The sequence below is a fragment of the Tupaia chinensis genome, unplaced genomic scaffold (assembly GCF_000334495.1).
Source record: "Tupaia chinensis unplaced genomic scaffold, TupChi_1.0 Scaffold000002_1, whole genome shotgun sequence".
Lineage (NCBI taxonomy): Eukaryota > Metazoa > Chordata > Mammalia > Scandentia > Tupaiidae > Tupaia > Tupaia belangeri.
Genome location: NW_006159428.1, coordinates 5174070 through 5187012, shown reverse-complemented (window position 1 = coordinate 5187012; position 12943 = coordinate 5174070). Strand labels below are relative to the sequence as shown.

Here is a 12943-nt window from a genome sequence, read left to right as displayed (position 1 = left end):
ACTGGGTCCAGGACTAGAACCACACGGTTACCATGTGGGACCAGCACCTTAATCTCCATGCTACCTGCTGGCCCTAGACTGGTACTCATTAATCCTCTATATCTATCTTTTTTTTTTTTTTTTCAGAGAGGTTTTTGCTATAGGGCGCATGTGCTCACCAGAAAGACAGAGAGAGACACAGCAACAGAAAGCAAGAAATCACCCCCCCACCACCCACCCCGGGGAGATGGTCACGCCGCAATCCCTTCTCCTCTTGGGATCTTGGGCATGCATGCACACGCACCCGGTGTGAGTTTAAGCCACCAGGTCCGGGACTCAAACTGTGGTCGACTACATGGGAGTCCAGCAACACAGCCGTTACGCTAAACTGCTGGTCCCAATCCTCTACATCTTTTAATAGAATTTATGAATATTTACTACTTCATTAATGAATTCAGTGAAAACTCTGTTTATCCTGGATAAGTATACACACACATAAAACTTCAAATCCTCTAAAATAGATTTTCAAAGTATGCAATTATGTTGGGAGAAAATTACTAAACTATTTAAAAATTTTAATCAAATTTAATAAGCAGTTGGTGTAGTGGTTATGTCACAGGATTCCCGCAGTTCAAGTCCCGGACCCTATGGCCTGAAATTCATGCTGGGCATGTGTGTGTTGTCCAAGATCCTAGGAAGAGAATGGAGGGGAAGTGATTATGTGTGTTCATCCTCTCTAGGGGGTGATTTTTGACTTCTCCTTTTACTGTCTCTCTCTCTCCTGCGAGCGCACGTGCCCTAAGGCAAAAACCTTTACCACTGGTTCCCCTCTACTCCCCCCAAAAAAAGTCAAATTCAAGAGGCAGCAGGTGGTATAGTGATTAAGATACTAGACTTCCACATGGCTGTCAAGTCCTGGACCTAGTGGCTTTAAAATCACATGGGACACGTGTGTGTATGTGCCCAAATCCCAAGAGGAGAATGGAGAAGGAACTGCAGCATGCTCATCCATCCTTGGGGGTGGTTTTCTCTTTTATCTGTCTCTCTCTCTGGCCAACGTACATGCCCTACGGCAAAAACCTAGGGGAAAAAAAAAAAAGTAAAACAATCAAAAATCAAATTTAATGTCATCAGAAAAATTGTTGACACTTGGCATTTGTTATAGGTAGCCAACAAATTATTCCTTCTGTTGGCATGCTAAAACATTGCATGTGAGTGGTTATTTACTATGCCTAAACTATGAATAATTTCCCAACAGATTTTCTTTTTAAAAAAATTTGCCAGAGGGTTGAGAATAGCAAACTGCATAATGATTACATTGCTGGATTCCCATGTAGAAAGCTGTGGTTGGAGTCCTGGACCGAGTGGCTTAAATTCAGGCTGGGTGCATGTGCGTGTGTGCCCAAAATCCCCAGAGGAGAATGAAGGAGATGGGACTGTGGCGTGGCCAGCCCCCCCAGGAGTTGATTTCCCACTTTCTCTCTGTCTCCAGCAAGCACACATATAGCAAAAAAAAAAAGGAAAGAGAGAAAAAGAAAAAGGAAAAGAAATTTGCCAGAGGGTGCATGCATTCACTGGAGAGGAAGAAGGAAAGAGAAAATGAGAATACACTCATCATAGGGAATGGTCACACAATAATCTCTTCTCCATTTCTCCCTTTTGTTGGGGTTTCAGGCATACACACAGATGTGCCTGGCATGTTTTTCAAACATGGGTCTACGACTCAAACTGTGCAGTTGGCTATGTGGGATCCAATCACCTTAACCACGTCACTGGCTGGCCCCAGACTTTTAAGTTTAAAAAAAAAATCTAGTTTGTTACCTTATACACACTCATTCTGATGGTTGCTATCTCAAAAAAAAAAACCAAATGAATGAACAAAAACAAACCCAGAAAATAACAAGTGTTGATAAGGATGTGGAGAACTTGGAACCCAAGTGCAATGCTGATGGAACATGAAATGATGCAGCCACTATGAAAAACAGTATGGCAGTTCTTTAAGAAATTAAAAACAGAAAGAAAGAAAGAAAAAAAAAAAACAAAAAACTCTACCATATGAACAAGGAATTTCACTTTTCAGTGTATACCCAAAAGAACGGATAGCAGAAACTTGAACAGGTATTTATATGCTCAAGTTCATAACACCATACTCACCACAGCTAATATTCTCTGTCTGAATCCTAATTAGGTTCCTGGGTACAAGTCAGTATTTTTCACCTACACCAAAAGTCAGCAAACTACTGCCAAAACCTAGCTCAAAGCTGTTTTGTTCTACAGCTCTAAGAATTATACAGATGTTTGTAAAAGTCATTTTGAAAATTGAAAAAGATAGTTATATAACAGAAACTGGATGTTCCATAAAGCCTGAAATGTTTACCTTCATAGAAAAAGTTGCCAATCCCTAACCTAAACAATAGTTATCATTTTAGTGTTTAGCATTAAGTATTCTTAGTTTTTCTTCTATTGAAAAAAGAGAAACTTTAGCTTCTCATACTAATACTTCAGATCATGCCTTATTTTATTTGACCTCAATTTTTTCAGTCTTTGCTTATTTTCACCTATTACTGAAAGAGTCTGGAAAAGCACCGTATGGAACAAATCACATGGAAAATGCTGAAAACTACTGGGCTGTGAGAAAAGTCATTTTTTTTCCTGCCTTTCTATGTAAAAATGTGTCATGACTTTCCAGACAACCCAATATAATCTTTGCAAGTTCAGAGTTTAAAACTGTCTAGTGATCACTGGTACAACTTATACTTTCTATAGATGGAGCTGAGTAAGTGACACAATTGACCTATCAGCACTGGAAAGAAACTTTAAGTGTAGTACAATTTTATCAAGTCTATTCCTTTGCGTAAAACTTCGCTTTTTCATTTTATATATTTAACTTATTGTACTGGATTCCATCCACCAAGACAAAGAGCAAGCTTAAAATGACACATTTCAAGGACTGGACTCCCACATGGCTGACCACAGTTCGGTTCCCAAACCCTGTGGCTTAAAAAATCATGCCAGGTGCGTGTGCATGCATGCCCAAGATCCTGGGAGGAGAATGGAGGAAGGATTGCATTGTAGTGTGGCCATTCCCCGCTAGGGGGTGATTTCTCTCTTTCCCACTTACTGTGTCTCTCTCTCTCTCTCTCTGGGGAGTACATGCACCCTGAGGCAAAAACCTCTTTAAAAAAAAAAAAAAAACAAAAAAACCACACACACACATTTCAGGTATAAAGAGCAGGAAACTTATGTCCTTTGTTCTATTACCTTCTTGCTTTTCTTAAAAAATCAAAGTCAATAAAGTACAAGCTTAGCCATACCAATAATCTAAAAAAAAACAAGATAACAAACTAAAATGCACAATCTTTTTCCTTCCTTTTCTTAAAACTTAGTTTAATTTATTATTATTATTTTTAGTTTGCTATAGGGCACATGTGCCCACCAGAGAGAGAAAGAGAATAGAGGGCAAAAAAAGTGAGGGAGCAAGCCTGTCAGATCCAGGACTCAAACCACGGTCAGCAATGTGGGAGTAGTGCCTTAACTACCGCGCCACCTGCTGGCCCTCTTTTTCCTGCTTATGACTAGAATGTGTATAAAACTTTTCTTGAAAAATTGCGTGTCATTTTTAAATGACTTAAGAAAAAAATAATGCTTTATTGAATGGCTTAGAATGATACCATTTGTAGTAAAAGAAAATACTATTATAAATTCCCATTACATACTGCCTATGCAGGAAAAGTCCTTGGTGTTGAAAGGCATTGGCTTTTCTTCTCAAATGGAAATACATTTATAAAACGGAGGCTCTTTAAGTTTATTGAGACAGAAAGAGAGAAAGAGACAGTACACTCAATACACTTCTAATACCACCATCTACCCCATGGCTTCAGCCAGGCCTAGATCATGGACAAGCGTGTGCCTGGTATACTCAGGAGGTCTTGACTTGGACTTGAACTGGGCACCTTTCCATATAGCACTGTCTCACAGAATGTTGTGTTTTACCACTGTCCCACCATCTGGCACCAGCTCTTTAAACTGTGATGAGGGAGGCAGAAATCTCTGTTTACTGAACAGACAAATGCAGTAAAAATACCTGATTTGACATGGACTATGGCAATAAGAAATTTGAAAGAATCAAAAGACTCAATACAAAATAAAATTATCATTTATTATCTGAAACAAGCTATCTTACCTAAATGCCAACAGTTAAAAGCTAAAAAGTATAAAACGAGGCACTTGGGATATCCACAGAACTTGGGGGGGAGGGAAAGGGAACATGGATAGATATCACCTACGCATTCCACAGATCGTGTGGTAAATATCCTATACTTTGTTTTGAAACCAAAGAAAAGAGAAACTTCTTGATCTGTATCTATAAATAACATCCACAATCTCACTGGGCATTTTTGATAGAACTACTACAGGCAAAGATCATCACATACATAGAGACTTTCAGTTTCCAGTTGAACATGTAACAAGCTTGGAAATCTTCACTCCAGCTCTCACGAGGAAAAAGCTGAACAAACTGAAAATCAGTAACCATTCTAGGTCCATTAGAGAATTAATGTCATAGGGCAAACTGCTTTAGAGAGACAGGAAGATATATAATCACAGATTTATAAAGACTCACAGGAGCAGCAGCCCAGGTGCAGAAGCTTGCAGCTGGGGCCAGTACTAATAGGAGTAAGTATTAGGTCACTGGGAAAGGCATGACGTGTTTTTCTATGCAAAAATGTGTCACAATTTTCCATATGACCCAATAACTGTGACTGATGAACTGATAGGAATTCACTGTGAATAAGCTTTTTATGGGGGGGGGGAGATTTTCACTATAGGGCGCATGCGCTCGTCAGACAGAGACATAGAGACAGAAAGCGAGAAATCACCCCCCAGTGGGGATGGTCACGCCGCAATCCCTTCTCCTCCATTCTCCTCTCGGGATCTTGGGCACGCACGCACACGCGGCCGGCGTGAGTTTTAAGCCACCGGGTCCGGGACGCAAACCACAGTCGACTACGTGGGAGTCCAGCGACATAGCCATTATGCTAACTGCTGGTTCCCTGTGAATAAGCTTTTGAGTTAAGAACTCCAGGGGCGTGTCTTAGCTGGCACATATACTTTTGTGAACGTCACCTCCAGGAGCCTCACCAAGTCTCAGGGTGAAGACCTGAAGATTTCCTTCTTGCTTCTGACACTGGGCAGGGAAAAGCAGCCTGAAAATACTTCTTACTTTAAAATACTCCCAGGGCATTTCACCCTCCTAAACAAAAGCCAGCCCTCAAGACAAGGTATTTTTGTCAGTCTAACAGAGACGTTTATACAAGAACCTGACCTACCTGTGGAAATACCCCACTCCAGCTCTCTTTCGCCTCCTGTTTCACCCAAAGAGGGAGAAAGAAGCCTGAAAGCACTTACAAAATTCATAGCCTAGAACAGAGCCTCTCTCTCTCAAAAAAAAAAAAAAAAGGAACTGTACACAGGAATCAGGATCCTGAACAGTAACAGAGAGGGATTATAGTTACAAAGAGCTGCCTCAGACCCTTCTTAAAAAGGAGTCTCGGAACCAGCAGTTCACGTAATGGTTACGTTGCTGGACTCCCGTGTAGTCGACTGCAGTTCAAATCCCAGACCCGGTGGCTTAAACTCACATTGGGTGAGTGTATGTGCCTGCCCAAGATACCGAGAAGAAAATAGAGGAGAAGGGATTGCGGCGTGGCCATCCCCTCGGGGGATGATTTCTTGCTTTCTGTCTCTCTCTCTGGCAAGCACATGTGCCCTATAGCAAAAACCTCTCTCCTCAAAAAATGTCTCTAAAGAAACCCAAAGACAAGAGACAAAAACAAGGACACTAGAGGAAATTCTCGCCTCTGACATCTGCAGTTACAGCAAACAGCACATACAGTCTAGCTCCTAGCCAGGTAAACATAAAACCTAACACGACTAAGACCTATTTAACCTTAGTTACTTTTACCTGATACATCATGTCCAGATATCAATAAAAATCACAAGCATGTGAAAAGGGAAATAAAGTCTGAAGAGACAAACCCAGAATCAGAACCACATTCAGATATGCTAAGAATGATCAACCTGTGGCTTAAAATGGTTTGTGATTACTAAGCCAAGGGGTCTAAAGGAAAAAGTGGACAACAAACATGTAAAAGCAGATGGGTAAATATAAGCCCAGTGATTGAAACCCTAAGAAAGAACCAAAAGTAAATGCTAAAAATCAGCATAGTAGCAAAATGAACAATGCCTTTGATGGGCTCATCAGCAGGCTGGACACAGCTGAAGAAAGAAAACAATGAGCTCAGGGAGGGGCCCAGGTGGGGTTCATCCCCCACCACCACAGAGAGCCTGGTTCCTATTTTGTTTCAGGAGACACTGGAAGGGAAAGCACAAGGAAAAGCAGAATTTCTGGTGAATCGGCTAATGTTGTAGCCCTAGGTGGCCAATAAAAAAGACTCTGGAAGTGCAAAAAATAAAAAAAACAACGAGCCTGAAGGTATGTTAACAGAAACTTTCCAAACTAAAAAGCAGAGGGAAAAAAATGAGAAAAGAGAAAAGAATATTTAAGAATTGTGTGACAGTTAAAAAGACTAAGACATGCATAATGGGACACGATAGGGAGAAAAGAAACAGAAGAAAGATCTAAAATAACAATGGCTGAGAATATTTCAAAAATCAGACAGCAAGCCACAGATGCAGAACTTAAAGAACACCATGCAAGATGAATTCTAAAAAAAAAAAAAACTATATCTAAGCATATCATATTCAAACTGCAAAAGATCAAGGACAAAAAAAAATTCACACGACTTGCGGTCATATATGGTGACACAAGGTTGGCCTTTCTCCCTCCCTGTTTGAGATTCACTCAAAAGCAACAAGGCAAGAAATAAAATCTCGAAGTCTAAAAAAAGTACCAGATATCTCTAATCTAGATCACAGCATAGGTGGAAGAGATACATAAGTAAAAACTGAAAAGGGCTGTGTGAGGAAGGAGGAGGGCCTGCCTGTCCTGAATACTTCTCCAAAGTAAGGAACACACCCTGAGGTAAATACCCTGGTCAACAAAAGCAGCAGCCCCCTCAATCTATTATCAGTTCAAAGGACAGAATGGTGGGGCTTAAAGAGGAATAAGACAGACAAGTCACACCTGTAAGTAGGAGTCGCAGGAACCAACACGTGGCATGATGGATAAGGTAATGGACAACACATGGCCAACCATGGTTTGAGTCCCAGATGTAGTGGCCTGAAAGTCACACCAGGCACATGTGTGTGCATGCGTAAAATCGCAGGAAGAGAATGAAGGAAAAGGGATGGCTGTGAGGCCATCCCTCCTAGGGGGTGATTTCTCAATTCCCCTCTGTTTCTCCAGCAAATGCACATGCCTTATGGCAAAAACCTTAAAAAAATGACAAGAAAAGCAGGAGTTGCTTGCCATGTACACTGGAGAAGAAATAAAGGCCAAATAACCCTGAGTCACAGGAGAAAGCCCTAGTAGCCTGCATCTTGACTCTAACTGCAGTACCTTAACATGATCAACATACAAATAATTTTGTCAAGAAAAATGAAATAAAACAAAGTAAACATTCAAGAGTAAGAAAAAAAACGACAGGATCACCTACTTCCGACCATGATTAAATAACAAGGACTGGATTTATTTACCTGCTCTGAACAACTAGAAAATCAAATGAAATACATGAAATAATGGTTTCAGACACTGGACATATGGCACAGGACTATATTCACAGAGAGGAGAAAAGAAAAAATTAACCCCTGAAATTGATCTGCTTTAATGAAATTTTCGGATAGAAGGTATCTCTTTTTTTAAAGTACAGAAGAATCTTATTTATATTGGATTCCTGTTAGAAAGATTTGAATATGAAAGCTTATAATGTGGATTTAAGTCTTGTCTTATATGAACTATGACAGCATCACAATAATTTTAAATAGAAGTCGGCATCAACCCTTAACTATTTTTTTTTTTTTGAGAGGTTTTTGCTATAGGGCGCGTGCGCTCGCCAGACAGACAGAGAGAGACAGAGAGACAGAAAGCAGGAAATCACCCCCCAGGGGGGATGGCCACGCCGCAATCCCTTCTCCTCCATTCTCCTCTCAGGATCTTGGGCACGCACGCACACGCACCCGGCGTGAGTTTAAGCCACCGAGTCCGGGACTCGAACCGCGGTCGACTACGTGGGAGTCCAGCGACATAGCCATTACGCTAACTGCTGGTCCCAACCCTTAACTATTTTAACAATGCAGGTGAATGGGGCCAGTAGGAGGCATAGTGGTTAAGGTGGTCAACTCCCACATAGCCAATCATGGTTTGAATCCCAGGTCTAGAGGCTTGAAACTCTTGCCAGGGGAGAGAGAGAGTGTGTGTGTGTGTGTGTGTGTGTGTGTGTGTCTAAAATCTAAAGAGGAGAATGGAGGATAAAGGACTGCCAAGTGGCCATGCCCCCTGGGAGGTGATTTCTCCCTTTCTGTCTCTCTAGCAAGCACATGCACCCAGCAGCAAAAAATCTCTTTAAAAAAAAAAAATCCAAGTGAAGTATTTTCTTAGAATTCTGAATAGGCTGATTAGTCAATTATTCTAAAATTACAAAATTAAAGAGGTCAAATATCAAATATATATTATACTCAAGTTTTTATAGAGCTGAATAGAAAATAATGTGAAATAATCACAATTAAGTTATATTAATGCCCATAAGTATTATCCAAATGTAATTATAAAAATACCTGTCTTTTCCTATTTTGATGTTTTTCAGGAGCTACCGATTGACTCTTTGAAGCATGCATTGTTTCGCTTTCGGTGGGTCTTCTGATTTCTTCCTTCCTTCTCTTACCTGAAAGTAGAAATACTGTCATCAAAAATAGCTTCACATTATAGGAACAAGTGGAATTATATTTTTTAAGATTGTTATGAAATTCCTATCTATGTTTAGCCATTTTAATAAAAAGAACTCTACATGTTTAATGTTTTTCCTTCAAATCTGGAGGCAGCATGAAAAAGTGCAAAGATAAGTCTTTGAGATCAGAGTGAGAGAGTTTCAAGTCTTGATTCTCTTATGTCTTTAAACAAGTCATCTCACCTCCCTGCACCTGCCTTTTCATCATCTGTTTTTAAAAAAAGTATCATATACAATCATTTTCTTAAAATAATGTTTAGAAAGGACTTGCAATACAAGAAATACAATCCTTTCCTCACTCCATTCTAATTCATAGTCAATGTGTAAGACAAGAAATAAATGTATACATAACTGAAAAGACGTAAGATTTTTATGTATTAGTAACCCATAATGTTTAAAACAATCAAAAGATACTTTTTTTTTTGCAGAGGTTTTTGCCATAGGGGGCATGTGATCGCCAGAAAGACAGGGACAGAGAGACAGAAAGCAAGAAATCACCCCCCGGGGGAGATGGCCATGCCGCAATCCCTTCTCCTCCATTCTTCTCTTGGGATTTTAGGCATGCACATGCGCCCGGCGTGAGGTTAAGCCACCGGGTCTGGGACTCGAACCTCAGTCAACTACATGGGAGTCCAGCGACATAGCCATTACGCTAACTGCTGGTCCCAAAAGACACTTTTTTTTTTTTAAAGAAAGATTTTTGCTATAGGATTTGTGTACTTGCCAGAGAAAGAAAGACAGAAAGCGAGAAATTAAGCCCCGGGGGGATGGCCACGATACAATTCCTTCTCCTCCAGTCTGTCTCCTCTTGGGATTTTGGGCAAGCATAAATACATGCCTGATAAGAGTTTAAGTCATAGGGTCCAGGCAGGGCTTGAATGGTGGTGAGTCTAGCAATGTAACCATTATGCCATCTGCTGGTCCCAAAAGATACTATTTCTAACAGCAACAAAAGACAAAACATTCTCAGGACCAGCAAATGGCATAATGGCTATGTCACTGGACTCCCTTGTAGTCAACCGTGGTATGAGTCCCGGACCAAGTGGCTTAAATTCACGCTGGGCATGTGTTCGTGCATGCCTAAGATCCCAAGAGGAGAATGGAGGAGAAGGGCTTTGCAGCATGGCCATCCCCCTTGGGGGGTGATTTCTCACTTTCTATCTCTCTGTCTTTTTGGTGAGCAAACACGACCTATAGCAAAAATCTCTAAAAAAAAAAGATATTAACATTCTCAGGGGTAACCAGCAAAAGTGGTGCAAGATCTATATGCAGTAAATTACAAAGCTTTACTACACATAAAAAAATCATGTGTAAGGAGCTCTTCTCTTGCTCTCTTTATACAATTTAACAAGTATGTTTTAGTTACGTATGAGGAGAGAGAGCACACAAAAGACCCTGAGCATCCCTGCAGGTCTTTCTGAATGAACAAGCTCACTCATCCCCTGACACTATACAGTTTCTATAGATAGTCAGAAAGGCAAACTAGTAGATCAAAGAAACCACAGCACGACCACCATGGAACTGCTCTTGTAGCGAAGGGTACTGGTTTGCTATTTGCTACAGTGTCTTGTGGCTTCCTCAATAGTGCTAGGTCCTTGGTCCTAAGTATCTCAGCTGAAATATAACTCCAGCCTTCATCCCTTTGGGCCCACCGAATTTCTTAGGGGACTTGAGGCAGGGAAACTAGTTTAACTGGGCTGATACCACCACCGTTTGCTGTGAGGTACTGTAATAAACTGTCACACTGACTCAGTAAGTCTTGTCCTCCTTTGGCATCCATGGAGCGGTATAGGCTTACTGTTTACAACCCTCTGTGGTTGAGTTTTTTCCCTAACGTGGAAGATCAAAATAGTAAGAACAGTCATAATACTCTTGTAGAAGAATATTAAGACTGCCCTATCATAATTGAATTATTACAGAACTATAATAATTGAGACAATATGGTATTGTTGCAGGAACTGACAAAGAGATCTAAACATATATGCAGATTTGATGTATTTATTAGTTGGAATTCAGTCAGAAAAATGGAAAACATGCTAGCTATAAACAGACATTTTATATTGGAAAAAATGTTTAAACAGGTGCTGGGAGACTAAATAAGCATAAAGGAAATAGTACATTAACATAAATAAATCTATTAAGAGACAAATTTATAATTACAGTGGAGATTTCAACACTTCTGTCTCAGCAACTGATAAAACAAGCGGGAAATAAGGATAGAGAACCCCTCCAACAGCACTATTAATCAACTTGACCCAACTGACATTTTAAAACATTCCATTCAGCAATAGCAGATTTCATGTTCTTCTAGGGACCAGCAGTTAACGTAACGGCTATGTTGCTGACCTTCCATGTAGTTGACCACAGTTTGAGTCCTGGACCTGGTGGCTTAAACTCACGTCGGGCGCGTGTGCATGCGTGCCCCAGATCCCAAAAGGAGAATGGTGAAGAAGGGATTGCACTGTGGCCATTCCCCCGGGGGGTGATTTCTTGCTTTCCCTCTCCCTGTCTCTCTTTCTGGTGAGCGGACGCGCATTTTATCAATAAAAATAGAACATACTCAGGACTAGAAAACAAATCTTAAAAAAAAAAAGAAAAAATTCCTCAAAGTATGTTCTCAGACCACAACAGAATTAAACTCAAAGTCAGAAGATATCTATAATATCCTTAAATATCTGGGAATTAAACAATTTCAAAATAGCCCATAGGTCAATAAAAGTCTCAAAATGAGAAAATGTTTTGAACTAAAAAAAATTCAACATAAAATTTTGAGGATACATATAAAGTAATAACAAAAGAGGAACTGATAGCATTAAATGAACTTATTAGTAAAATCAGGGCATCTAAGAAGAAAAACAAACTCACATATGAATGATGGAGGAGTCAAAATGATGGCAGACTTCTCCATGGCAGCACTCAGAATCAGAGAATGCAGCAGTGTTTGCCAAGATGTGAGAAGGAAGTATTTCCAAAGAATATTATATTTAGTCAAATTTCTTTTAAAGTAAAAACACACTCATGGGCATATAAAAATCACCTATAGGTTTCTGTTGAAAATGTTGTCAAACAAAAAAGTAAATCAAAATGAAGAGCTAAAGAATAGAGAACTCGGCAGGTGATGTGGAGGTTAAGGGCACTGGACTCCCACATGGACAAGCATGATTCGAGTCCTGGACCTGGCGGCTTCTTTCTCACTTCCCTTCTCTCTCTTCTCTTCCTATCTGGTACAATTAAAGTAAGTGAAAAGCTAAATAAAATAATTCAAAAAAAAAATAGAGAACTCCTAGGCAACGGGCTAATGACAAAAGATAAATCAATTTATATAAGGAAGATTAAACAACTGTGAGAAATATAGCTAGAGAACAATATTTGATTGTTATCTATAAAATATAGGAAATATTAATGGTCGGTAGGAAATTTTTTGCTAAAATCAATCAAGTTTAAAGTTTAAATTTATATGTATAAGGCAACTAGACCCAACCTCTGAAAACATTTCACATTCTTTACTTTTTATTTAGAAGGATCATATAGGTTACTCATATATTTCTTGAGAAATAACATTTATTCATCAAATATTATTCATTATTCACCAAAATCTTTTAGCTTCACTATTTAAAAATTAAATGTAAATTTTAAGAACATATAATATGATCATACTTTCCTAAATTTTTATTTTATTTGCTTTGACTCGACACATAGTTCTATTGATGCAGTCCATCTCAACAATTAATGACATAGATTTTGGAATGAGAAGTCTAATCTCAAATTCTGGCTCTAGTTCTGTTCATGTATTTGCATTTTACTTAATCTCATTTTGTATCAGCTTCCTCATCTGTAAAATGAGGATGATCACCCCAGAAAAGCACAGCTTGGGGCCAGGAGATGGTGTAGACGTTACATTGCTGGACTCCTATATAGTTGACGAGGGGTCTGAGTCCCAGACCTGGTGACTTGAAATCACACTCCTCCTGGGAGGAAAATGGATGAGAAGTGACTGCACTCTGGGGTGGGGGGCGGGATGTCTCTCACTTTCCCTCTCATTGTCTCTGTCTGGTAAGCAC

The 12943-nt window shown here is 39.7% G+C and overlaps 1 protein-coding gene across 1 annotated transcript in view; it reads right to left on the bottom strand.

The window, feature by feature from the left end:
- Positions 1-12943, bottom strand: part of LOC102490077 (telomeric repeat-binding factor 1) — a 43347-nt gene that overhangs the window by 2538 nt on the left and 27866 nt on the right. The window contains exon 9 of the mRNA XM_006139799.3: positions 8713-8819. Coding sequence (XP_006139861.1) covers positions 8713-8819 — 107 coding nt within the window. The remainder of the gene's footprint in view (positions 1-8712; positions 8820-12943) is intronic.